Genomic DNA, 27,991 nt, shown 5'->3' with positions numbered 1-27,991 from the left:
TTCAGATCAACACTTTATTAAGCACCCACGGCAAGTCAGGTTCTGCGCCAGAAACACAGAGATGAACAGTCCCTACCCTCTAGGGGCTTACAGTCTAGTAGGAGAGACCACCCAGCTTTTGGTGGATTACAGTTCTGTGGATTAAAGTAAAACACGGAGGAGGGGAGAGAAGGAGGCTATCCCAGAGCACCTGACCCAGCCTGGGGCTTCAGATGGTGCTTGAGCTGGGAGTTAACCCACTGCAGAGAAACAAAAGGTATTCTAGGTAAGGGAACAGCACAGAGAAGGCACAGGGGCAAGAAACGGCCTGCTGCGTGTGGGCTACCAAGAGTTCAGGGCAAAGAGGACACGGAGTGGGAGGCAGACTGGTGGCAGGTGGTGAGCAGGTGTGGGGAATGCGGGAGAAATGCCAAGGTGGGGCAGTGGGTCATCCCCCGAGGGGCCCAGCTACAGCGTTACCTACGAGGGAGTTCTCACTGCATCCCGGCCCGGGGCTTCAACCTAGAGAATCCTGTCCGAAGGTGGCAGCCGTTGGTCCAAAATTATTTCCCTGCTCCACGTGGCAGGTTTCGGTCATGATGGGGCATGTGCTTGGAGAGGGTTCAGGCCCCAGGGAACCTCCCAGCTTAAACACTGCCGATGGCCACACAGAGAGTGCTTCTCACCCGCACCCCCAAGAAATTGACACAGTTTCCCACCATCGCTTTCACGCCCCATCATGGATACCATTAGTGGTTCCAGAGGGAGGGGCCCGAGGGAAGGTGAGGAGGAGTATCTACTGACAGAGGGTTGTTTCTCTGCCTCAGACAGGATGCACTCCAAAGAAGGGTCGGCCCAGTGCAGGGCTCAGCCCAGATTCAGAGGGCGTGTGTGCTGAGGGGCTAGGGAGGAAACAGGATGCAGTTGTTACCTGCTTCAGCCTCTGAGGAGATCAAGGCCTGGGGCCTCCTGCGCTGGGAGTGCCCAGCTAGGGGGAGGGCAGGAGGTAGCGGGCAAGCAGGTAGAGGAGGCCCGCAATGCCGGCTAGACCTGTCAGGAACCCCAGCCTCAGTGGCAGGTACTCCAGGGAGCGTTCCAGCTCAGCATGCAGGAGGATCACCTGGCGTTTGGTGACGCTCCACTCCCCCGAGTTGTCTAGGACGTGGTGGGCCATGCGGGCCTTGTCTTTCAGGGGCAGCTGGGCCTTGATCCGGGCCTCCGCGTCCTCGCGGTTCAGGTGGTTCCGCCGCATCAGCCGCGCCAGCTGTGTGTCCCGGTCACTAAGGACAAGGCAGGAGGGCTGCTCAGGCATTGTAGGCCCCAGCGTCCCTCCCGCTGGCGAGTGACAGGGGCGGGCAGCCCCCTTCCCTCAACCCTCTTTCGGGCCCACAGTCAGGGAGGGGGGCTACCCCCACCTCACCTCACTCTCTGAGGACCCCGGCAGCATGGCGGGCTACCTGAGCCCCTTGGCGTAAACAGCAGGGGGAGGGGCTGCAGCAGCTGTTCTCTGCCATCTGGGGTCCTGCTGCCTTGCCACTAGGCCTGAGATTTCCCAGTTGTAAGACGGGAAGATCTGGTCATCTGGCATCAGCTACATCCTGGATCCCCAGACGGGTGACCTTTACTGAAAGGCCTGTGCCCGCCAGCCGACCGCTTCCTATAGTTCCCCTGGGGCTTGGGCCTGCCGCATCCCAAATAGCTTCCCGAGCCACCGCAAAGACCCCTCGCCTTGCTTCACCACCCCCACCCCTTCACATTTAGAGCCGAGGTGGTGGTGGCTGCTGTGCTCGATGCCAGTGACAGAGTGGGACAGGCAAGCCCCAAGGTGCTTCCCCTTAGAGCAAGGACTTGAGAGCTGGATCTGGTCCTTGGGACAGCGCTAGGCACCGCAGATTAAGCCAACCACCACCCAGTCGCCTAGCTCCAAAAAAAAATTCAAAGAAAATAAAATGAAAAAAAAAAAAAAGAAAGAAAGAAAGAAAAAAAGGGCCGCCTGGCTGGCTCAGTCAGTACAGCATGCAACTCTTGATCTTGAGGTTGTTAAGTTCGTGCCCCGCAATGGGTGTATAGATTACTTAAAATCAAATAAAATCTCAAACAAACCAACCAAAGGAAATTCAAAGAGTACGTCTTTCGCCCCCTCTGATATTACCACCTAGGTCCTTCCTCGGGAAACTCCCATCTTGCCTTTGGCTACACAGGAACCACCAGGCTATCCCGTGGGGTCATCTCGAACCCCTCTCTAGCTCTATGGCTGCCCGAGCCCCTCGGTGAGAACAAGAGGGGGTGGGCTGCTGCAGCTGTTCTCTGCCATCTGGGGTCTCTCCGCTTTGCCACTAGGCCTGAGTTCTCCCAGTCGTAAGATGAGAGGATTTGATCACTACGGTTTGGTCTCCACTTAGGTGTGGCCTAGACCAGAGGCCCTCCTGGGATGTGTCTTCCGTGGACAGACACAACCTGAACACCAGTTAATTCCAATGCCACTCAGAACAGAAGGCTCCAGAAAGTCGTTTCTGGCTGGTCAATGAGAGAAGACCTTGTAGAAAGATGGCATCTATACTGGCCTTAAAAATAAATAGGACTTCTCATCATTTCCTTTGTTATGGGGACAGCATCCTCTCAGGGTCGTGGGGCCGACCCCTGTGTGGTTAAGAACAAGGACTGGATCTTAGGGACACTGCAAATCTGGGGCTGCGGAAATCTGGGTGAAAGCATGGAGGGGGCTCGGGGCCACCAGTGAGGGCACATGCTTAGACGGTGTGGGCCTAGAGCAGAGGGCTTCCTGGAATGGGAAGGCAGGGCTCCCAGACAGCCTTTCCTGGGGCTCAGACACAGCCCCATATGGTTAGTTTAAGGAATGACGCTATTTATGGTAATAAGATTTTTACCCAAACACTTACTCCTCAGTTGGCAAATTCCTCAAAAATGTGAATAATCATGTTTCAGTATAATCACACTTTGGTAAATGCCCCATATTATTTCAAAGGCACCAGGGATAGTCGGATAGTTCAACGAATCCATGAGGGGATCTTTAGTTTTGTAAAGTGTAAATCTCTTTACAAAGCGAATAATCACTCATTCACATGTCTCCAGCCTCTCTCAAACAGCACCCGGGATTCCAGCAAAGGTTCCTCTGGCTGATGAGCAGCCCTGAAGGATCTGTAGAACAGGCTGAATCTGGGGGCGCCCGGTTGGCTCTGTCAGTTAAGCATCTGACTCTTGATTTCAGCTCAGGTCATGATCTCACAGTTCATGAGTTTGAGCCCTACAGGGGGCTCTGTGCTGGCAGTGCAGAGCTCGCTTGGGATTCTCTCCTGTCTCTCCCTCTGCCTCTACCCCACTTGCTCTTTCTTTCAACATAAATAAACAACAACAACAACAACAACAACAAACAAAACAAAACAAAACAAAAAAACAGGCTACCACAGCTCTCTCTGCTCTTAGTGAACAAAGCTGGAAGGAAAGTGCGGCGAGAGAAAGGTGACAGGGCAGGCGTGGGTCTTCTCGTGACTGCAGATACGACCAGTGTTCTCACCTCCACTGGAAGATTCCCCCACCCTTTTCTGATCCCTTGGTGCAAAGTTCCAATTGTATTAAGACCCCAAGGCAAAGTCTTCATAGAGCGTACTTGGCCTCAGTTGACGGTCTTTCACAAACAGGGCCTAAAGAACCCAGAGAAGCTGCAGGTTTACAGGGGAGATGTGGGCCAGCGGGGGAGCTATGAGGATGCCTGAGTCCCTACACTGGGCTTAGTAGAGTCAGACTGGGCTTTAAGTGGCAGCCTCGGTGGGCAGCTGCGGGGGAGGGCAGGGTTATGCTTAGGGCATGAGCACTCGGGGCCCCACCTCCCGTGTGCTAGGAGCCTCCCACGCACCAGTCTCTGGAGAGCCACCCTGTGCCCAAAATACCCACAGAGCCAAGTGCCCACCTCTGTGTCTGTTGTACTTGTGGGTGGCATCCAGGAAGCTTCTGGGAGGCAGAGACACCCTGCAGCCTCATCTACTCTCACCCCACTGGGACTGTGACTCATTTTCTCTGACAGTCTGATCTGGCTCTGTTTGCCAAACCTAGATTCTGGTTTGCTTCGTGTCCTGAGGGATTCTGAGAACAAAGCTCCTTCCTTAGTTGGACTCTGACAGATCCCTCCCGGCAACCGTCCATTCACAGGCGCTGCCAATGGGTGACCCTGGACACCCCCTCAAGTAGCTTCCCCCTCAGGTTTTCTCTTCTATAACTCAGAAGCATCAACTCCTGCTCTGGACACCTCATGCTGAAAGGTAAACTGAGTGAAGTAATAAATGTGGGAGCTGTCTGAAAATTGAGAAATGCTAGAGGAGGGAAAAGGGATCCAGTGACTAACAACACGGTAGCTCAGGGCATCGGGGCCGAAGTGCCCCCAATGGCCAGCAGGGGGAGCCCTTCCCAAGCAACTAGGGAAACCTGGGGGCCTTCACTTCCCACACCTACCTGGGGCATATCTGGGTCAGGCGCAGAAGTGGTACCTACAGTCTCTGGACACAATCGCCCAAACCCCCAGTGCCTCCCGGTCGCCCAGTGGAGTAAGGGCAAAGCGATGTGGGCCATTTCTCAGGTACACGCTGTACTCCGGGGGCCCACCTTTCCAGCCTTGGTCAGGCCTGGCCCTGACACACACTCACCAGTACACGACCACTGTGTGCTTCATGTACTTGAGCAGCTTCTTGGTCTCAAACAGCAGGGGGATATCCAGAATCACATAGCGATATCCTGGGGAGAAGCCAGGAAACCCACAGTTTAATTTTGCAAACAAACACTGTGTTAGGCTAGGGAGTAGAGGTGAAGCCATTGGCCCCTACCATTGAGAGCTCTCTAGCAAAGGGGAGACCTTGCAAGGATAGGCATAACCTGAATGCTGGCTGGTTCTGATGCCATCCGTAACAGAATGCTACAGGGCCACTCCTGACCAGATGAGCAGAGAAGACCTTGCAGGAGGGATGGCGTTTATACTGGTCCTGAAAACCAGGTGGGACTTCTGGTACTTGAACATGATGAGTTTCCTGAGGTGAGGGTTCCAGGAATGGGGGGAACCAGCAGAGCGTGCGGAGCAGCGAGGTTCTGCTTCTCTGGCCGTAGAGGCCTCGCACGATGGGCGACGAAGCTGGTGAGGTGGTCAGGGGAGGCACAGAGGGTTGAGTTCGCCTTGACCTTGAACCTAAAGAGTTGTTATTTGTGAGCAAGGAAATGACACAGCCAGAGTTGGAGGAGACTGGGGAGTTTCCAGGAGGAACCTGGCCCTTTCTGCCCTATGTCACCCATCTTTGCTAAAAAAAAAAAACAAAAAACCCCCAAAAAAACAAACAAACCAAAGTGCGGCTCTCTGTTAAAGAAGAGTCCTGCATGGCTCTCTCTCCACCAACTCTTCATAAAAGGCTCATCTGCGGGCAGCAGTAGTAGCCCCAAAAGGAAAGAGGCTGCTTCTTGGCACAAGAGGCGGCCTCCAGCCAGGGATGGCCGAGGCTGGTCTGGAGGTGGTGGGTGGTTATGACTAATAAAATATAACTTGCTCCAGTGAGGGAAAGGGCACTGGCTGGCCCTCCCAGTACGAGCCAAGGCCAGTCAAGACCCACAGTGAGAGGGCGGGTGCCCAGGCTGCCCACACAAACACCATGAGCTGCACACTCCCAGTTCCCTTTGGGCCAGCGTCCCCTGTGTATGTGCAAAACACTGGCGGGGGACTGGGAGCAGTGAGCGAAAGGGATGGGCGCTGCCTCTGCCCACAGACACCCGCCTGGCCGGGATGGCCTCCCACCACAAACACTTCCAACCAGAGCCAGACACACATCACACCGGTTTCGGGGGGGGCCGTGGGGAAACTGGCACTCCGGGTGACGCAGGGAACAGGGGTGAGGACCCAAGCTGCTGGCTTTCCTGCTCCCCACGATCTGCTGCTCAGGAAGCCCAAGAAAAACCTTCAGCTGAACGAGGGGGTTAGGAGAGTGGACTCCGATGACACGCCTGGGTTTGCAGCCCCCCACTTTCCCATGTGACTTTGGGCCCCTTCACAAACCTCATCTGTGAGTGAAGGCCACGTCCCTCACAGGAAGGTGGTAAGGACCAAGCGAGCGAAGGCATGTAAGCCACTTGGCGCCTCCTCACCCAGACGTTCCCCAAGTGCTCCGTAAATGATGGTTATTATTACCACCATTCCCTGGAAGAAGGGGGGCCGTTCAGTGCCCCCGTTCCCCTCCCAGCTCAGAACAGGAGCCAAGACCAGACCCTCTCTGGGCCTCTTATCTCCCTTTCCTGCTCCGCCTCACCTCCCCTCTCCCCCCCACTGTCCTTTCTCCTCGGTCCCCTCTTGGGAGCTCAGCTCGTGGCCAGCTCTTTGGTTCACCGGCAAAGGGCTATTCAGCTGTCACATCCCTCCTGCTTGATAAGCTCTGCAAACTATCCTGACTCTATTAAGACATCCGTCTGCCTACACAGAGACCTCCCAACAGCTGGTGATCTTATCTGACGTTTGATTATACCAACTTTGACAGTTGTATTTGTTATACTCATCAGGGAAAAACTGGGACTGTGGAAGCCACAGCTGTCGTCCCCATTTTTCACCTTATCGAGCTGAAAAGAGCTTTCTAGCTTTTATTTCAGTGGTGGTGGTTGGGGAGAGGGGAGGCTGGGTGGATGACACAGCAGGGGAACTTTGGAGCGGGTGACATTATCCGATGCTTAATTTCAGAAGGGGAGAGCCGCTGTGGCCTCAAAGCCCTGCAGATGTACTTGTAACTGGCCAGGGAGCGAACGCAAAAGGGCAGGACTGAAAGGCAGAAGACTTCGCTCCTGGGTGGGGGACAGGAGAGGTCCTGGCGCAGACACAAGAGGCAGGACAAAGGCAGAAAGAGTCCAGAGACGCTCCTTGAGGGAAGAGAGAGGGAGGGGGGCCTGCGGCAAGGGGCGAGATGCAGAGCAAGCCGGTCCAGCAGGGAGAATGTCTGGAGCCCATCCCTGCCCTGGCCAGAGCAGGGGAAGAGGGATGGGGGCGGGGGAGGTCAACGTCATGGATGCCTGTCATCTCTTTCCTTCTGAAGGGAGGTACGGGCCAGAGGAATGTGGAACCTCTCCCAACCCTACATAAGAACTTGATGCCTGAGAGAATAAAATAAGGCGTTTGGCCAAGATCATAGTGCAAAAGCCAGGAGAAAACCTAGAAGGCTGCCCCATGCCCTCCAAGAAGGGAAATCTCTGCATCATGATTGATGATGGGGAGACAAACAGCCAGACCTTCCACTCTGATGCCCGGGCAGGCAGACACATCTGCCAAAGGCTGGTGGGCAGATCTACAGGGCCCCTCGGCCAACTTTCCCGCCCGATCTCATGCCACTGCTCTCTGCTCCTCCACTGCTGGTGACTGACCCCATCCTGCATGATATCAGGTCACCCCTGCCCAACACTGTCCTATAGAACAGGGCTGGCACCGTGGCTATAGCATGGGAAAGGCTGACAGCCTCTACTAGAAGTTTCTTGCCAACTGAGCACAGACTCTGGCTTTTCACTCTCTTTTCTTTCAGTCCTGGCACATGTCAGGCTAACTCTCTCCACTGAGCCCTAGCCCCAAAGGATTATCCTCTGCTTAGAACCCCCCACCCTGCACCCGCCCTGGCCATCTGGGACCCTCCCCAGTGTCCAGTCTGTAAGCTTTCCCAGGCAGCTCGACCAGCACCAAATCTGACTTTGACCGTGGTTTATACTGTGTGGTGATCGACAGTCACTCATGTGGACTCGGTTCCCCTAACAGTTTCTCGAGGTTGGCATTATTAGCCTCACTGTGGAGAGGATGGGCTGGCTCACTCAACAAAGTCACACAGTTAGACGCTGTGAGACCAGGACTTAAACTCCAGTCTCCAGACTCCATTATTCGTCAGCTGGTATTACTCCCATCCCTGCCAGAAAAATCAACTTACTTCCTGGGGATCGCGGCTCAAAAGCCTCAAGTGTCTCTTCTCATTCAATTGTCAACCTCTTTAAATGCTGAGGGACATGTGCACCTTTCCTCGGGGGTTGGCACAGGGCTCTGCGTGGAGGGTGCAAAGGAACAGTGTGAACTTGGCAGCCAGGACAGCCAGCGCCTCTGTCCCTGGCCAGACTTTCTGCAGCAGAGGAGGGCCCTGGCCCTGGAAGGAGAGGGCTCTGCCGCACCTGTCCCAGGCCCTGGCTCTTACCTCGGAGGAAGTACTTGAAGGTCTCCTTCATCATTTCCTTGCGGATCTCAGGGTGGGTGATGGTGTTGAGTAGATGCCGCCGGTCGGGCTGGTTGAAGATCAGGTCCCCTAGGACCTTGCGATCGATGTTACCATTCTCCAGCAAGACCTCGGTGCCAAAGGCCTCCACGATGCGCCGGTGGGCAGGGTATCCTGGCTGGACAACTGTGGCATGAGGAGGGGGCTGGGTCACTCTCCAGAGCCTCCAGGCTAGCCAGAGGCCCCCGAATGACTAGGGGCAAAATGATGGGGGAACCCAGGGGTGCCTCTTTCAGTTGGACAGAAAACGAGAGGAGGGAAAGCAGTTAAGGAAGAGAGCAGAGTGCACAGAACCCCTCACGTTGGTCACAAGGTGAGGTGAAGGAGGGGGGAGAGGAAATGGAGCGGGGAGAGGGGAAGTGAGGGGCAGGGAGCAGGAAATCAGACCACGCCTGAAGGAGAAGGCTGCCCCCTCCTCCGAGGCCTTGAAAGGGCTTATAAAAAGGTGAGACAGCGGCACCTGGGTGGCTCAGTCGGCTCAACGTCCCAACTTCAGCTCAGGTCATGATCTCACAGTTGGTGAGTTCGAGCCCTGTGTCGGGCTCTGTACTGACAGCAGGCCTGGAGCCTGCTTCGGATTCTGTGCCCCTGTCTCTCTCTGCCCCTCCCCCACTCATGCTCTGTCTCTCTCAAAAATAAACAAACATTAAAAAAACCTTTTTTTTAAATAAATAAATAAAAAGGTGAAACAAAGATGAGACAAGATGGCAGAAAGGGGCGCAGGGGAGTTGCTGTGCACATCCCACCCACCATCTTCCAACTCACCATGCCGGGCGATGACGTCAACATCAACCACTGCACAACCCAGCTGCTGGAACACCTGGATCACCGAGCTCTTGCCTGAGGCGATGCCCCCTGTCAGGCCCACCAGGAACATCTTCCCAGGAAAGAGGAGGCCAGCGAGAATGCAGAGCCGGGAGGCGGGGAATTACCGGAGTAGGGCACGCTTGGCTGCCTGGGATGGCCCACCCCAGGAACACCAGAACGACCTGCCCTGCCTGTGGACGACACCAGGCCTGATAAGTGTCATGCCCGAATGACCCGGGGAGAGGGAGGCACAGGAAGGGAAGGGAGACGCAGCCTGCCCACGCAGAGTGTGGAGTTCTGAGCTTGGGGAACTCTGGATCCATCCGAAGATGGAAAATTCTCTCAGGACAGGCCTCCAGTAGTCTTTAGAAAACACTCATAAACAAGGCAAACCAACACGGTATAAATTTAGCAATCAAAATGCCGAGTAGGCAGAACAAGGTCAGGTGCTGCGACGCAGAGTGCTTTCTGGAGGCGGCGGTACCCGCTATAGGCGAACTTCCCCTAAGAAGGGCACACCTGTCCCTCCGTGGTGAACCCAAGGCACTTTCCAGATGCCCACAGAGCTCCCCTGTCTCTGGCCACTTTATAGTCTGGGACACTGAGGCTCACAGGGAAGAATGTCCTCCCACCCCCCACCCCCCCACCCCCCAGCACCAACACTAAGACGGTCTAGGTGGCTAGTTTAGACAGAAGAATCCTCCCTCTTCAATCAACAAGTGGCCCAGACGGGAGAGCTCAGCGGAAGCAGTGGCTGGTGGTGATTAGGCCTGAGGTTTAGAGGAGTATGGATCTTGCCCAGGAGGAATGTGAGGGAAGGATGACAGGCTGCGGGAGAGAACCTGGTGTTGGAATTTGCGGCTCTCTCAGACTGAGCAGCAGCAGCATAGAGGAGGTGAGGCGCATGGGCCTTTTCAGATCCAGTTCCTCCACTTACAATGCTGTGCAACCCTGGACAGGTCGCCTGTCTCTCAGAACCTCAGTTTTCTCGTCCATAACATGGGGGTGATGGAACCTATCTCATAAGGCTCTTTGCAGACTGAGAAAATGCCTACAAAGCCCTTCACGCAGTAAGTGTCCCGTAAAGGAAGTGAGGACGGGAGGCAGGCGCTGAAGTCACACCGCGAGGCACAGAGACTAAAAGAGACGTTCATGAAGTTAAGTCCTCATTCTTGCAACCTCAGACTATCTCCCAAGAGACTTTTTTTTTGGTAAATGTTTATTTATTTTTGAGATTGAGAGAGAGACAGAGAGCGAGGAGCATGAGCTGGGGAGGGACACAGAGAGGGAGACAGAAGATCCGAGGCGGGCCCTGTGCTGACAACAGACAGCCCAATGCAAGGGCTCAACCAAACCGTGAGATCATGACCTGAGTCAAAGTCGAATACTCAACCGGCTGTTCCACCCTGGCACTACTCACAAAAGACTGTTTTCAAGTCATGTTGCATTTTGGGGAGTAAATGGGGTTACCGTGTCTTGGAGTCTGCTCCCAGGTTAGAAGAAATTAAAGTGAAGGCCAGGTCTCTCCCACCCCTCCCTGAGCATCAAATCACTTCTCTAGGACCTTGAAATCTGTCATGGGTTTTGCTGGGTTTTTTTTTTTTTTTTTTTTATACAAAACAGCAGATTTACTGTCCTAATTACACTTTGCTTGAGCTTATACTGAAATGAGTTTGCCTCCCCTGAGGACACACCAAGTGACAGGGGGAGGCAGCTGCTCGGATGTGGGTGGTGGGGGGACCAGCCCAGAAGTTTAAATCTGCCCAGGCTCGTCCTCCCAGGGCAGCCAGGGGCGGAGAGAGGAAAATACCCACTAGAGTCGTCATCCAAATGGAGAGATCTAACTCAATTATTAAACGGTTTACGAAGCAGCGCTCCTCAATCTGGGACTGGCGTCGCCCCCAGGTGGTCTCCCTCCAGCTTACACAAAGAAGACTTAAGGACAGGGTTCAGTTGTCAAAAAAAATTTTTTTTTGTTCACTCAGCTGAAGCTGCGAAATGGAAAACCCAGCAACAGCATTGTAATCCCAGCTCTGTGCTGTTGTCCCTAAAGCCGCGAGCTTGCTTCTCCTCTGCAGAAGGCCGGTCTGAAAGCACGGGAATGGGACCTGAGGACAGGTGGTGGCTGAGGGACAGCGTAAAGGCCAAAAACCCACTGGCCTCTGGCCCCTCATTGCTGCAAGCAAGCCTCTGTCACCTGGTCATCCAACTTTGCCAGACGTGGCTGAAGGGGCCCCGAGGAGCATGGGACCCCAACTCCTGCCCTTTCACGGGACCAGGACCCCTCCCGAGACACACCGAATCATAATCTCTAGCGATCGAGGGGCGCCCAGGTGGCTCAGCGGTTGGATGTCTGACTCTTGGTTTTGGCCCCCGTCACGGTCTCACGGTTCGTTGCGTTCGAGCCCCACATCGGGCTCCAGGCTGACAGCAAGGAGCCTGCTTAGGATTCTCTGTCTCCCTCCCTCTCTGCCCCTCCTCCACTTGTGCATGCAGGCTCTCTCTCTCTCTCTCTCTCAAAATAAATAAATAAACTTAAAAAAAAAAAAAAGAATCTCTAGCAACGGAGCTGCCTTGGCAGTTCTGTGTCACAGGCTTGGGATCGACTCTAACTCTTCATTAAGGACCAGAGAGGGGAAGGGACTTACCCAGGGCCACAGCTGTTAATGGAGCCCTGAATGGAATTTAGGCCTCCCACCTCTGAGTCTAGATTCCTACCTTAACGTACTCAGGGAATGAAAGTTTAATTTATCTTTAGACTTAGACAAAAGAAGGACAGTGAATCTGGCTCTAAGCGGATCGGTTCAGAACCAAAGCAAGATGATTTCTAGATGATCGTATTGGTGCTCTCCCTCTGCAGGATAGGCGTGAGGTCTTATGGACAGCAACCAGAGCACAGATGGAAATTCCAGGCTCAGCTCTGTCCCAGACTCCTGGGGCAACCTAATGAATCTCTTCCTTTCTCTGTGCCTCGGATGACCATCTGTGGAAACAGACCAACAGCTGCTTGGCCTCTGTCAGGAAGGCCAAGGGGATGAAGGAGCACATGCCCTGGGAGGCCGTGGGCCCCTGGCTGAAAGGGGCCGGACAAATACCAGCTGTTCCCGTCCAGTAAGCTCCTCCATAACTCATTCCTTCACCAAGCGCTGACTGAGCACCTCTGCGCTTTGCAGCTCCGCGCCAGGGACTCTCAGGTGACCGAAGGAAAACTTAGGTCTTGCCTCTCAGGAAAACTGGAGGGGGAGACAGTAACAAATGAAACCAGCCAAGGAGAACACAGCACCAGCAGGTGAGCCAGAGTCGTGTGGTACGCCCCCTGGGCCTGGGTGCGTGCATGTGCGTGCGCACGCGTCTGAGTGTGGCAGTGAGCACCCCTCCAGGCTTAGCCAGGAGGAAAAGAAGGCTGAGGTTTCGACTGCCTCTGAGTCTCACCCAGACCTGTCCGGTAGCTCCTCCCCAGGCACCCAGCGACAAGTGACCACCTCTTTAACCCGTGTTCCTGACCCTCTCCCTGCTCTGGCTCAAAAGTCCTTCTCCAGAATCCACTTATTCCACTGCCCCCTTATTCCCCTCATTCCACTGCCATTTACACGCAGGCAGTGAGAACCTCACAGCAACTCCTAAACCTGGTCCTGATCTGAATCCCCTGTGAAACTTCAGAAAAGGGACAGAAACCCAGGCTCTACCCTAGCGTCCCAGCCAGCTGGGCACCAGAACCGCTGCTAAAATGGAAGGCTGTAGACTGGAAATCGAGAAGCCTGGGTCCCAGCCCCTCGGCACTCTGCCATAAAGCTGTGTGACTGCAATAAGCCTTCTAATCAGCCTGGCCCAGGGTGGTTAAGTGCTCCGTAAATAACAAATAGCTCATCCCCCAAATGTCTGCCCCTGCCCTATCCTGTCTCCAAACCTGTAAGTAAGGGGCCGATGCTAACAGGGCATCAGCCCCAGGGGAGGCTGTGAGGCACACTGGGGCTCTCTTCCTCCCTTCTGTGGTTCAGCACTTCCCAGAGCAGTCCATAGATGCTCGCCCTGGGTGACCAGTGATTGACAAGACCGCTGGTGGCCCGGGAATCCTCCTCCTCAATACCAAAAGCTGTTCCCAGAGCTGGCTTGGCTGGAAGAGGAAGGACGACCCCAAGTCCCATGGTAACAGAGAAAAGCTAATGCCCAGTACAAGAGACATGGAAGCTGGATTCTGGGAAGTAATCCCAGTCCTGAATTCATGAGCAAGGCAGGACTCCAACCCCAGGGGAGCCACAACCAAATCCTTTCTTCTCCCTCATTCTCCCTGTCAGGGGAAAGACGGCAGGGTATAAAGGAAAGGGTAGGGACTTGAGTCACAGAGGCTGGGTCTGCAGCCTGTGAAGTGAGGATCAAATTCTACTGTGCTCTGTAAATGGGGGAGGGGTCCCTTTCATTGAGGTTCCCCAAACCTGCCTTTCATTTTTTACCTCTTGGGCCCCAACAGCCTAGAGAAGATGAAGAAAAAAACATTGAAGGAGGAATAGTCTTGGGGCACCTGGCTGGATCAGTCAGTGGAGCATGTGACTCTTGGTCTCGGGGTTGTGGGTTCGAGCCCTACATTGGGTATAAAGAATAGTTAAAAATAAAATCTTTAAAAAAAAAAAGTCTCTCTTGGAATCTTCTCTGGCAGTGTTTCTTAGGGAAAAATGAGAGTGGGCTGCTGGCTTCTCCATGGGCCTCTAGACAAAAAACCCCATGGCCCTGGGTTGCCGGTCCTACTTCTGACTCCACTGGCCCCACCCTATGAACCTAAGTCCCATCACCCTGTGCCCAGACCTCTGCAGTGGCCTCTTGACTTGACTCTCCAGTCCCCTGCCTAGCTTCTCCCAAGACAGCCAGGTTCATGGCTTAAAGTGGACTTCTGATCACGTCACTTAAAACCTTCACTGCTTTTGGGACGCCTGAGTGGCTCAGTTGGTTAAGCGTCCAACTCTTGATTTTGGCTCAGGTCATGATCTCACGGTTGTGGGATGAAGCGCCACACTGGGCTCCGTGCTGACAGTGCCGAGCCTGCTTAGGATTTTCTCTCCCTCCCTCTCTCTGCCCCTCCCCAACTCGTGCTTGCTAGCTCTCTCGAAATAAATAAACAAACTTAAAAACAAACAAGCAAAACCCCTTCACTGCCTTCTTCCCTCGCCTCCTAGCCCGCCCCCCTTTGACCTCTCTGCCCCCCATCAAGGAACTTGTTGCACGCCCGCCTTCTGCCCCCGAATGCACAGTCTCTTTCCCACCTCACAGCCTCCATGTGCAACACTGTTGCCCCTGCCACCACCAGTAGTGCCCCGGGCACCACTCAAAGCAAGAGTAGAGTGCCTGCCCCTTCCAAGCAAAGCCTCCACGCTACCGCGGGAGGAGCGGGTGTAAATAATCCGCTCACAATGTGTGTGGTGAGGTTAGCGGGGAGCATATCCAGAGCGATGGGGGTCGCTGTCTTCAGTCAGGACCACGGAGGTCAAAGCGAGGACCTGAAAGCAGTGAGAGGGCACACCACAGCTCCACTCAGAGCAGCCTTGTCCACCTGCCGACTCAGATCAGGCCCCCGACCTCTCTCTGTGCCATTCTTTTCCTTCCCTGTACCCATCGTGTTTGTATGACCGTTTTCAACGTGTTAGATAAAATAAGCTCCACGAGGCCACCCACCATGTCGTTTGTACCCCTCTGTCCCCGGCATCTAGCATAGTGTCTGCTGTCTATCCATCATGTACCAGGTGAGTAATACTGCTCAAGTTACTCGACCATTCTTTGACTCAGTTTCTTCACCTGTAAAATGGAGCTAATGGCACCCACCCTGAGTACCTGTGAAGAGTAGAAGAGGTCATACATGTAAAGTGCTTACAACAGTGCCAGCACTCACCCATGCTCCCTATTAGTTATGAGAAAGTGTATGAAAAGTCTTTGTAGAATGAATGGCTGGATGATTCCATGGAAAAAATACTTGGGGTTGCATTCTCCTGTCAGTGGCAAGGGGGAGGGTAGAATCAATCTCCCAGCCTGCTCCCTTTTCCATTAGAATATGCTGCTTGAGGCTAGTAAATCCCTCCTGGGGGGTAAAAAAAAAGGAAATAAACAAAACACCCAATGGGCTAAACAGAATAAGAAACTGATACTTGAATGGACACTCTTTTTTTCCTCCCTTGGGAGAGCTCAGGACTTAAGTTGGAAGCAAGTTCTGTGTCTTTGTGTGTCCCAATCAACAGTCCCAACCTGCTTGTGCTGGGGCCAGGACCTGGCTCCCTCATTAGCTTGCAGCTTCCTTTCCTCCTCCTCCTGCAGCCTCCCAGGATTTAACACTGGGCATGCCTGACCTGCCAGACACTTCTTCGAATCGCTTTCCAAAAGGGATGTATCCATTTTGCTTCAATGATCAATATAATCATTCATGAAAACGAGTCATTCCCCGCCTTGGGACCCAATTATTTTCTCATGGAACCAGAGGTTGCAAAAATATATTGTTTTCCAGTTAACTAGTAAGTGCTATTTTTATCTATGGTTTCCCCACTCCTAATCTTTCATTATTGGTGAGAGGCTGTTGTTTAAACCTGAGTCCAAGTTCTCGTCTGCTAGGCCTATTAAGTCACTACCTCCTCCAAGCTGCCAATTACCTGGAGGGAGCCACAAGAGAAGGTGTTGGCGGTAAGTCCTCCTCAACCTTCTCCTCTGCCAACACCAAGGGAAGGGGAGGGAACAGGTCACTCTTCTCGAGCACTCTCCAAGCACAAACCATCAGTCCAGGGAGCTTTTATGTGTGGGCAGGGAGACTGTTTGCACTGGACTACTATGCTGGTGCTTATGCAGAAAAAGGATCACAGGGAAGACCAACTCTCACGGGCTTCAGAGTCATGGGGGCCTCAGCTGGGGTCTCAGCCCTGTCCCTTAACTAGCTGTGTGGCCTCGGGCAACTTCAGCATTGTGGGCTTACTTCCTTGCGTATAAAACGTGATTAATAATGACTACTCATGGGTTTTATCAGGATTAAATGATGTAACGTATGTCACAGTCACCTCATCTTCCCCAGCGTGTGTGACACATCAGTCATTGCAATCGACTCCACCTGCACCCTTTTGGTTGCTCAGGCCAAAAATTTTCGTGTCCTCCTGGCTCCTCGCTCACAATCTTCATCCCGCTCACTAGCGCCCCCTGCTGGCCGTGCCCACCCTGCACCTGCACAACCCAGCTAGACACCACAGGGTCCATCCACTGGCATTGTGCTCCTGGATTACTGCAGTAGTCTCAGAGAAATTCTCTTATTGCCACCTTTGCTCCTCAACTGTTGTCTATTCACAATATAGTATCTAGTGTGAATCTTTAACAATGCAAGTCCGGGGACGCTGGGTGGCTCAGTCGGTTAAGCGTCCGACTTTGGCTCAAGTCATGATCTTGTAGTTTGTGAGTTCCAGCCCCTCGTCGGGTCTGTGCTGACAGCTCAGAGCCTGGAGCCTGCTTCAGATTCTGTGTCTCCTTCTCTCTCTGCCCCTCCCCTGCTCACGCTCTCTCTCTCAAAAATAAATAAACATCAAAACAATGTTTTTAATCCAAGTCCAATAATTTCACCCCTCTGCTCAAAACCCTCCAATGGTTCCTCTCTCACTTAGAGCACCAGCCAAGTCTTCATAGGGTTCTACAGGGGCTTCCGGATGGCCATGGGCATCTCTCCCGACATGTCCTACCACTCCCCTCCTGATCTCAGCCCTCCAGACACACTGGCCACCTTGCTGTTCCTTGACTATGTCGAGCACATTCCCACCTTGGGCCCTTGGACATATTGTTCCCTCCAGATGGAAAGCTCTTCCCCCAGAGGGCTGCATGGCTTACTTCCCTCCTCACCCTATCAGAGACTGTCCTGAATAGCACCCTCATTTCACTCTCTAGTCTCCTCACCATTCCACTTTTCTTCACAGCAGCTATCAACTTAGCACCACCCAACATGTTACATATCTTCATGTTCATTTATTGTAATCTGCCTCTACCCAGAATCTGGGCACTACTGTATCCAAGGTGCTGAAAACAGGGCCTGACAAGTAGAAGACCCTCAAAAAGTATCTGTTGAATGAACACATAAAGCACAGCAGGAAAATGTCCAGCTCATAGGTGAGCAGGAACTCAACATTAACTATTTTTTTTTTTTATTTTTTTTTCAACGTTTTTTATTTTATTTTATTTTTTTTATTTTTGGGACAGAGAGAGACAGAGCATGAACGGGGGAGGGGCAGAGAGAGAGGGAGACACAGAATCGGAAACAGGCTCCAGGCTCCGAGCCATCAGCCCAGAGCCTGACGCGGGGCTCGAACTCACAGACCGCGAGATCGTGACCTGGCTGAAGTCGGACGCTTAACCGACTGCGCCACCCAGGCGCCCCAACATTAACTATTTTAAAGTAAGAGCATACCTGTTTCAGAAAGCCTACTATGGGAATCACAAAATCTTTTCCACATCACTTCCCACCCCTACATTTCTGGGCTAACAATTTCTTGGGCTCACAGATGAGGAAACTGAGGCAGAGAGTACATAAGAAGGCGAGGTTTCCAGCAGGCAGGAAGTAGAGTGTAAGAGTAGCTGCCCACCATTTGAGCACCATCTACGTGCCAGGGACATCCCTCATCTTGTCTGTTCAACACAACAACCCGTAGGTTCTCTGGTTCTTTCCCATTCTAAAGGGGAAGAAATGGAAGTTAAAAAGAAGTTAGAAATTTGCCCATCAGAGTTCTAGGCGATCTTCACACTGGGGAATGAGAACCCCTGAGGCATGCATGAAGCTCTTCCAAGGGGCACAAAGGCACAGTTTAGGAGGAATAAATTTCCACCTCAATGCCCCCTGCCTCTTCCTCTGGAAGCAGACCAGCTCTGGAATGTCTTCATCCTCTCCCTTCCCAGGTCCCCCTTTCACCCTCCCCCATCTCCTAGGTTTCAAAGAAAGGCACAACTAGTCACCCATGCCAAATCTTGCAAAGGTGCACTATCCCTAGTGCAAAATTACCCTGGCACCATCCAGGAGCACTTTGAAACATCAGTATTCACGCGGATATGTGCCTGCCCACAGTCACAACATAAATCTTCCTGCTGAGTCAGGTGGTTTCCAAATCTTTGCCATCAATAGAGTTAAAGGAGGACCTAAAAGAACTGTCTGCCGGCAGGTCATTAATAACTGACTTCAATGACAGCTCACTGTGATATTTTGGCCTATAACTCAGAGGGTGTTCAAAGAATTAAGTAATATTACCACAACAAAATGCCTTCAAGTCCTGCATATTTATTTACATGAACAGACTTCTTCAGTGCTTATGGCCATGAATAAAATCTCTGCTCATTCTAGCAAATATACATGGATGCACACATGAACTTTACAAAGTTCTACTCAGCTTATTAAGAGAAGCATTTCAAATAAAACTTAGGTTTTTGACAATTGATCAAAACCAGTTTTGATCGACTGTGTATTTTACAACTATAAAAACTCAAGTCAAAAGAAATTGTTTAATATTATGACCACAAGACAATTTTCAAAACTGTTTTAATTTTAATATTTTTTGTTGTTTGTTGCAGAGATGTAGGACGACAAACCAAAGGCTTTCAAAATCTATCATACGAGAAAAAAATTCTGTGGAGGAAATTAGGTGGAAATATAAGTTCAAGGAAGAAAAATAACAATGTAAAATTTCAAAGGTTAATTAAAAACTGGTTTGTATATATTTTTTTTCCCCCAGAGGATATGGGAAATCAAATCACTATGGTATTGAGATTCCACTGCACAGGTTTAAATGCCTGGTGTAACAGTTTTATTTTTATTTTTTATTTATTTATTTATTTATTTTTTTTTTTAATTTACTTTTTGGGACAGAGAGAGACAGAGCATGAACGGGGGAGGGGCAGAGAGAGAGGGAGACACAGAATCGGAAACAGGCTCCAGGCTCCGAGCCATCAGCCCAGAGCCCGACGCGGGGCTCGAACTCACGGGCCGCGAGATCGTGACCTGGCTGAAGTCGGACGCTTAACCGACTGCGCCACCCAGGCGCCCCAACAGTTTTATTTTTAAAGTGTCAATATTTACAATTAACCAGAAATCATATCCTTTGCAACTACTGAAACTTTCAGAGAAAAATTTTAGTTATCTGAAAATGTGCCAGTGGGTAGTTTCCAAAACAAACCAAAAGTTCACTGCTTGCCTGCCTTCAGTTATCAACCTTAATCTTTTCTCCTAAGGCAAGGCACCAAGAAAGGATCTGAACCCTTTAAACATATTACCCAGGAGGACAGGTTCAGACCTTGCACAAGACATAAGAGAATCCGGTGGGAACTTAGGGCCCTGCTCAAAGAAAACCACCCCAACCAGCCAGTCTACTTTGTATTCATCAGCCAGAGTTCTAGCATTTTGCCTTTCCCAAGACCTAGGTCTGCACCCAGCCAAATCCATCTGATTTATTTAGGTAAAATCAGCCATCACCACCCCTCAACAAAGGAAGGAAGGAAGGAAGGAAGGAAGGAAGGAAGGAAGGAAGGAAGGAAGGAAGGAAGGAAGAAGGAAGGAAGGAAGGAAGGAAGGAAGGAAGGAAGGAAGGAAGGAAAGAAAGAAAGAAAGAAAGAAAGAAAGAAAGAAAGAAAGAAAGAAAGAAAGAAAGAAAGAAAGGGAAGGGAGGGAGGAAAGAAGACGCTGAAAACCCGTATCCAAGGCTTCTATTTTTCCTCATCTTTAAAATTAGGATTTAATGTCAAGATTCATTCGGGTGATAATTTTCCCATAACTAAGAGAGGAAGAAAACTTCATAAGCTAACTCAATGACAAAGGTCTCCACTGGGAACTAGGCGTAGAAAGAAAAACAGGAAGCCAGGCCACCCTCTTTACAAGTGAATGAGTGGGAATCCACCATGCCACCCAGGCCTGGTGTGCGGGTGAGGGGAATCTTTCCCAAACTTTATACCCAGTCCAGCCTCCCGCAGAAAAGGAAAGTGGAGGTGATCACTCAGCAAAACAGCAGCTACCCAGCAAAGCACTTTCATTCCGCCCTCTCCCAGATGAGCAAACTGGCAGTCGGAAAGCTACTCGAATTCACCTAACTGGAAGGGGCAGAGGCTGGATTCAAAAATCAAACAGGTCTGACCACAAGTTCTGAAGTGTAGTGACTTTGGACTGAACCTGCGTTTGAAACCACAACCTCTGCCACAATTTTAGTTGTAAACCTTTCTTCATCGCCACAGATGTAAACAGCACCCTGTTTAGTACGGTTGTTGCCAAGGCAACGAGTCATGGATGCAGAAGTGCTTGACCCAGGGGCTGCTACACAGTACGTGCTCAACAAACTGTGGCCAAGGTTTTGCGGGGGGGGGGGGGGGGGGGGGGAAGGCGCGTACGGTCTGCCCCATCGCGCAGCACGCCCGGGGGGCCTGGGGCGGTGCTTCTGAGCGCCCAGAGCCAGGCCCGGCGCCGGGACAAGTCTCGGGGGGTGGACTCAGCTCTCTGAGCCGGAAAGAACAAACCAGCCCCGGGGCGCCACCGTCCCGTCCACCCACTCCCCGGGGCACGGCCGTTTCCACCCCACCCCGCGCGGCGCGCTACGTACCCGAGGCCTCTGACCCGGCCTGGGCCGCCGTCGCTCGCCCAATCTCAGAGGGGCTTACTGGGTGGCTCCCGGCGGGCAGGCGGGGCCTCGGGAGGGCGCGCACGTGGACCGGACGTCCGGCCGGCGGAAGGGAGTGGGCGGGTCTGGAGAGGGGTAGGCGGGGAAGTCGCACAGTCCGGGAGTGCTGGGCCGGGTGGGAACCTTAGGGTTACTGTTCTGTCGGAGCCAGAGTCCTCCCAAGCCGAGGAAAATAACCCCGAAAGTACTAGTTCCAAAGTCAGGCCTTGGCAATCACTAGCTGCGCAACTTCTGGCAATGGCTGCGGCGGTTAACTGAGCACCTCCAAACTTCAGCCTCCTTAAGAGCCCTCTAGAGGCCTTAGCGCGTTGAATTTTCACAATCCTTGAGGTGGGTACTGTCACCATCCCCATTTCACACAAGAGGAAACTGATTTTTATAGGTTAATCCATTTGCTTTCTTACAGTGTCAGTTGGTTGCAGAGCTCATTCTGTACAAACAAGCCTAGCAAGTCACTTACTCGACTAAAGTATAATGATCGCTGCTATACTTGTTGAAAGCATTGGAAATACATAAAAACATCTAATGGTGCCTCACATATCGGTGGGTCCTTAATTACCCTGCTTCCTTTCCCTCTCTCTAAACTGTACCTCTACTCTCTGCTTCCTTTAAAGTAGGAATCTTGTCTATTTCCACCACCAATAAATATCCCCAAGCGCCTAGAACCGTGCCCAGCACAGTAGGAATCTGACACATTGAAGAATGAAGTAATTCAACATTTTTCTATGACTACTCCAGTCTCTGACACCCTTCTCCCTAATGTCACCATCACCTAATAAATAGAATTGTATCTCATTATCAAAGGGCCCATTTGGTTCAAACACCAATCCAGTGTTTGAAATCTCCTCCACATCATCTCTGGGGTCTATACTTAGCCATGTCCAGTGTCAGGGAACCGTCTTTCAAGGTAACTTCATGATGTCTTTGAAGTCCAGTCCTGACACTGAAAGTTTTTCCTTAGGTAATACAATATCTCCCCTTGTTCTAATCCATGGGGTCAGGCAGAACAATTCTAATTCCTATTCCATAGGGCCAGATCTTTTTTTTTTTTTTTTTTTTTTCCCATAGGGCCAGATCTAATGGCCCTGTTCCCTTCCTGAACCAAACAATTTACAGATACCCTGGCTTTGTGGTTCTCAACTTTTCCCCTTCTCCCCACACATCCGAGGACTACACAGACTCCCATCATTAATCATGGCTGCCATGGCAATGATAGGGATAGGACTATGCCTTCACTCTTTCAAATGATCAAGTTCTTCCTGGAGCATGTTGCTAGGAACCCCTTATAGATGATCCTGCTTTTCCCAGATACTGCCTTACAGTATTGTGATCTATTGGCATACAGGCCAGGGGCTTGTCTTTTAAGTAGGCATCCTTGTGGTTCAATGGGCCAATGGTAGCTTCATCTCTGCAGAGATGATCCCCCAGGAAAAGTTGAAGGATGCTGCAGGGGCTTCAACTCGGGCACAATCTTGAAACTGAAGCTCTACCTTGGCTGTTGGGAGGTGATGCCATCAACGATTTTTTTTCAGCTCAAGCACATATCCTCCTTTATTCAGGATGGCAATAATAAAGTGGCTCTAGCTGCTTACACGGTCTCACTTCCTCCTGACAATGACCTGTATCTCTGTCACCTCTGTGTCCTTGGCATTAAGCATGATGCATGGAATATAGTACTACTTCAAGTTGTTTGATGAACAACCCTCTGAGTCGAAGAGAGATGACTCCTTTGACTCCTGGGTCTTTGACTCTTGGTTCTTGAAATTAAACTACTTTCTGTATGTTTATTTTAAATAAATATTAATATGCAATTAAATTTATACCATACCTTACAAATACCATTAATATTTATTCTTTATTAAACAGCTTAAAAAAAAAAACCTCTCATAGGTTGTCACCAGCTGCAAGATAAAGTCCAAACTTCTTAGCCTGAAACCTAAGGCCTTCTGTGACCTGGCCCCTGGGGACCCCCTCTCGACATATGTCCTACTGTATGTTCTCCATTGAGAAAAATCCAGGAGGAAAGTGATTTAGTTATTGCACCAGACTTCATGTTAAAACACCAGATGCAAGTCTGAATTCCTACTAAGTAGCAGTGAAACTTTGGACAAATCCTTGAACTTCTTGTTCTCTCATTGTAAAACTGGAATAACAACTGCCCTACTCATTGCACAGCATCAAACAAGACCGTTGATGATAGGGATCAAAGGAAATAGTGTGCTAGCACATTCTGTGAGCAATAAAGCACCATCTGAACACAATAGGTCACCATACTGTGTGTTCCTGTTCTCTGCCCTTTACTTGTAATGTTTCCACACCTGAAGCTCTATCCCTTCCTTCGCACCACTCATACATTAAGTAATGCAACAAATATTAATTGAGGGCCTACTCCGTGCTGGCCCAAGGGATATAGAGGTGAGGAAAATCCAATGCATTCTCTCCCTTCGTGGAACAGTGTCCTGTTCCAGGGGGAACCACAGGGAAATGGTTGCAAACTGTATAACCACACAAACAGAAGTAAAACTGCAGCTGTGATTCCAGCTCAAGGGTGGATCCACACAGCCCCCAGAAATTATAATGGAGGATCCAGCACTCAAGTTGCCTCCAAGGCCAAGCTCAAAGTCTGCCTTCTCCAGGAAGCCTTTTCTAACAATGCTACTCCAGAGACCTGCACCCCTGCCCCACCCCAAACTTCAGTTAACTTATCTATCCAACTCATTTAATCATACCCAGTCAGGCCTTGTTATTTTGTGTTCAAATTGCACCTGCTTTTCCCAATCTCACTGTAAGTGTCTTCTGGGCAGGGAATGACTGCTACTCTTAAGTCCCACAGATTTAAGCCACGGAAGGCTGGATCCACTGTGTTCCAGGCCCATGTGTCAGGGGCTGTCATAGGAAGGAAGGGTACCCTTCCTAAAAGTGAGCTCCAGAGGAGCCGGGAAGCTACCAAAGACCATCTCCCTGTCCCTTATTCGTGACTGAGCCCACCAGCTCTGTTCTTCAGAGGAGAAGCACTCCCTTCCCTAGGACAGCCAGGCTGCTGCCTAGTATGATCTTTCTCCAATAAAAGTTCGATCCTCTCTCTCTCCCCAGCTAAAAATCTTTTAGCGGTGGGGCACCTGGGTGGCTCAGTCAGTTGAGCATCTGCCTTTAGCTCAGGTCACGATCTCACGGTTCCTGAGTTTGAGCCCTGCATTGGGCTCAGTACTGTCAGGACAGAGGCTGCTTCGGAGCCTCTGTCCCCTCTCTCTCTGCCCCTCCCCCTTCTCTCGAAAAAGAATAAACATTAAAAAAAATCTTTCAGCAGCTTCCTAAAGTCTTCAGGATAAAGCCCAACCCCCTCAGTATGGCATCCATGTCCCTTCCTGTTTCCACCTCCTGACTGCCTCTCCAGTCTCAACCTCCAAAATGCTCATAGCATTCTTGCTGCAGTGCCTCAGAAGCATCCCGGTCTCAGGCAGCTGGACTCCCTCTGCCTCTGCCCTTCCCGTTTATCTGTGTCTCCTTTGAAAACTCAGCTCAGTGGTCTTTTGGGTCCAGAACCCCTTTCCCCAGGTTAAGGGTCCCTCCAGGCTCCTGCTACATCTGGTGTTCCCACTGTCTTACACTGAGCCATAACTGTCAGTCTGTAATAGCTGCCAACTTGTAGAGTGAACCCAGGAGAGGGACTGTGTTGTTCTATGCCTGACTCTCTAGTTCCTGCCATGGAACTCACAGGTGGTGAGCGCTCTGAGGTGTTGAATAAATGAACCACAACCTGGCTCAGGCTCTCCTAGGCCCATTAGAAGAAACGGATCTCTGGTAGGCTGGGAGCACAGCAAGGGCCTCGATCTGTGACGGACATCATGAGAAAATCGGTTATCACAGGACATGCTGACTTCCCGGGAAGGGAAATCATTTATTAGGTATTGACTGTCTTAGACCCTTTAGTGTTTTCTCAGCATTGTCTCATTTTATAGGTAAGGAAACTGAGACTCAGGGAGGTTGTAAGTGACTTACCTAAAGTCACTCATTAGGCAGAAGCAGTGCCAGGATTTAGAGCCCAGGGAGTCTGAAGCCTGTTCTCTTAATCACTATATTCTATGGTCTCCAGTAATAACTGTGAAGGGATAACGGGGGTATCCACAGTAGGAGTAAATTCCAGAATTTGTGGTGTTTCATAGGCACATTCTTCAGCCACCCTTTGGGCCCTGCTGCACCCCACTGCCTTTGTATAATGCTTCTGCCCAAATGGGGAGGATAGGAAGAGCCAGCACAGCTAGATGGGAGAAGCCTGCTATTTTAATCTGATGAGGCACTCAGGGAGCTGGGAATGTTTACCTTGGAATAAAGAATTTTAGGGAACCAGGCATTAATTGAAGAACACGTAACAAAATTATCTAGAGGGACACAGGATTGCATGCTTCCACATAATTTCATAAGGCAGAACTTGGCCAGTTTCCACCATGAGAGTTGTCTGAAAGTGGAAGGCTCAAAATAGGAGCAAATAGGAGAGCTCTTGGAATCCCAAGAAATGACCCACAGACCCAATTTAGGACACTCCACCCTGCACTGCTCTTAGTGATCATTCTATTCCAATGTGACTAAAAAAATCACACGTGGCAATATTCAGTTTTAAGTGGTCATTTTTAAAAAGTATCACATGTACTCAATTTCTTTTTTTTATTAAAAAAATTTTTTAATGTTTATTTTTGAGAGAGAGTGAGAGAGAGTGTGCGGGTGAGTGGGGTAGGGGCAGAGAGCAACGGAGACACAGAATCCGAAGCAGGCTCCAGGCTCTGAGCTGTTAGCATGGAGCCCGACGCGGGGCTGGAACTCACGAATCACGAGATCATGACCTGAGCTGAAGTCAGATGCTTGACCAACTGAGCCACCCAGGTGCCCCTCAATTTCTTTTCAAAAATGTAACATTTAAATTTTATTATGGAGAAATAACGGACCCTACAAAATCTAAGTGAGGACTCTAACTAAAGATCCTGAGAGAGAGGAAATAAATGCATTTCAGGTGCTCTCAAATTCTGAAATTCTCAGAGGTGCTGGATTCCAGAACTTTGGACTGGTATTTGCATTCTGAGCGTGGACAATCCCATTGCCTGTCTACCTCCCAGGAAAGCTCTCCACCGAACAAAATCTGCTCAGTGTGCAGTAAAATATAAGGCAGTGTCTTTCTTAAGCTTTGAACTATAAGAATGGCAGGGTCCACAGTGGACCCTATAATCACTCTTCCTTGGTCATGTTTTATTAGCTTTCGTTCAACCTCTGCATATCTGTGAGAAAAGAAAATACAGGATTGGGAATTAGAATACTAGATTTGGGTTCTGTTTCTGCCACTAGGTCTCACTGTGATGTGATATACATACACACACACACACATATATTTTTTTTTGGCAAGCCCAATTTTCTTAAAGTCCCCTTCCCTACCTACTTTACAAGATCACATGAGTTAAAATAGATGAAACACTTAGACGTTAAGTCCATCTAACACATGTAAGGCTTCGTTATTACTTTGACCTCCTCCTCTGGCCTGCAGCTGCGTACAAGACATCATATTGACAGCAGTCTTGGTCCTGGAGAGATGAGTGTGGGTGACAACTCTCAGTCTGAGCGGGTGTCTTTCCCTTCTAAAGTCAGATATAAATGAGGAGATTATCTGTTGTTTTGGATCATATTCACTTCTGCTCTTGCCACTGAGAAAAATGAAGAACTGACAATATTTATCTCTCTTTTGTCTGGTTTCCCTGAGTCAGATGGGAAGTGTTTCTTCCCACTTCATCCCTCTTTCCATGTTGAAGAGTTTCCCAAAGGCAAAGATCTTTTTTTTTTTTTTTTTTTGGTCATGGAACCCTCTGATGATAAGAACATGTCCTTCCCCTACAACCCACAATCCAACCTGCACGGGTGATCTCTAGAAATGGGAACCATATCTTTGGGCGCTGGCCTCAAGGTTCAGGTGCAATTACCCAATCACAGGGGTGAGACCCAAGGGATTGAAGCATTCAGTTCAGTCAATGCTAAAAATAGATTAAGATGTTACAACTACTTTCTTTCTTTTTTTTTTATGTTTATTTATTTCTGAGACAGAGAGAGCATGAGCGGGGGAGGGGCAGAGAGAGGGAGACACAGAATCGGAAGCAGGCTCCAGGCTCCGAGCTCGAGCTGTCAGCACAGAGCCGGACACGGGGCTCGAACTCACAGTCGCTCAACCGACTGAGCCACCCAGGCGCCCCCAAATGTTACAACTACTTTCTAATAACTGTATCAGACAATGGGACTTTTGCAGTGGTAAAGAATTCAGAGGGCCTAAGGGCAGACAGATCCAAATTTGTATACTGATTTTGCCACTTATTTGCTATGGGATTGTTTACCATTTACCAACCAATCTGGGCTACATTTCTTCCTCTGTGCCAAAGGGAGATAATAGTACAATGCACATTCTAGGCTTGATGACAGGATTACATGAGATGTACGAAAAGCCTTAAATACAGACTCTGGCATGTAAGGGCTCATTAGAGAGTAGAGGTGGAGAATGAAAGGGCTACAGTGTAAGCTTCGTGGAGACCAGTACCTGGAGGCCAAGAGGCGGCAAAGCTTGACGGAGCAGTCAGGTTTCCTGACTCAGGATCAGTGTTCCGCATACCACAATCCACCACTTCTCAAGGGGCCTTGAACTACCAACGACCAGGGGACGCCCAAAATCAAGAGTGAAGAAAGGCAGCCAGGGGCCAACCTGGCTTCTTTTTTTTCAACTTTTTTTTTTTTTTTTTTTTTTTTTTGGGACAGAGAGAGACAGAGCATGAACGGGGGAGGGGCAGAGAGAGAGGGAGACACAGAATCGGAAACAGGCTCCAGGCTCCGAGCCATCAGCCCAGAGCCTGACGCGGGGCTCGAACTCACAGACCGCGAGATCGTGACCTGGCTGAAGTCGGACGCTTAACCGACTGCGCCACCCAGGCGCCCCCCAACCTGGCTTCTTAAAGCAAAGGCTCTCCAAGAAGGCCTGACGCATTCAGGTTCCCGGTGGGTAGCACCCACAGGGCTCAGTCCTTACTACTCACCCGGGAATGATAACGGTCCTTAACGGCAACCAATAACGGCTCACCTGTGGTCCAGGCACTAGCAAGGGCAAGCTGAGGTCAAACCTTGGATTTTGGCGCCTCATCCCGAAACCCTACGCCTGCATCGAACTACAGTTCCCAGCATACCACGCGGCCGCCCCGTCGCAGAGTGTCGGCCCAGCCAACCTTGGGGCCCTTCTTTCCCCAAAACGGGGCTGAACGC

At 50.7% G+C, this 27,991-nt stretch overlaps 1 protein-coding gene and 1 long non-coding RNA gene across 6 annotated transcripts; one reads left to right on the top strand and one right to left on the bottom strand.

The window, feature by feature from the left end:
* On the bottom strand, positions 1-27,970 carry DCAKD (dephospho-CoA kinase domain containing). 5 transcript variants are annotated; one of them, XM_058705139.1, is made up of 5 exons: positions 27,769-27,970; positions 9,021-9,253; positions 8,178-8,381; positions 4,638-4,725; positions 1-1,259 (listed from the first exon to the last, which is right to left on the bottom strand). In XM_058705139.1, the coding sequence occupies exons 2-5, from the start codon at positions 9,130-9,132 to the stop codon at positions 968-970; spliced, it is 696 nt and encodes a 231-aa protein (XP_058561122.1). In that variant the 5' UTR covers positions 9,133-9,253; positions 27,769-27,970; the 3' UTR covers positions 1-967. The 5 variants fall into 5 exon arrangements, with proteins under 5 accessions (XP_058561122.1, XP_058561123.1, XP_058561125.1 ...); XM_058705140.1 differs by having other exon boundaries at positions 27,813-27,970; XM_058705142.1 differs by lacking the exon at positions 9,021-9,253 and adding an exon at positions 27,279-27,440 and having other exon boundaries at positions 27,677-27,785.
* On the top strand, positions 20,794-22,502 carry LOC131498172 (uncharacterized). The gene is made up of 3 exons (XR_009255318.1): positions 20,794-21,043; positions 21,120-21,256; positions 22,128-22,502. It is a non-coding gene; the product is annotated as an uncharacterized LOC131498172 (long non-coding RNA).
* Positions 27,971-27,991: the final 21 nt, after the last annotated feature.

Source organism: Neofelis nebulosa, chromosome 16, assembly GCF_028018385.1.
Source record: "Neofelis nebulosa isolate mNeoNeb1 chromosome 16, mNeoNeb1.pri, whole genome shotgun sequence".
NCBI lineage: Eukaryota > Metazoa > Chordata > Mammalia > Carnivora > Felidae > Neofelis > Neofelis nebulosa.
This window is presented reverse-complemented; position numbering and strand designations above follow the sequence as displayed.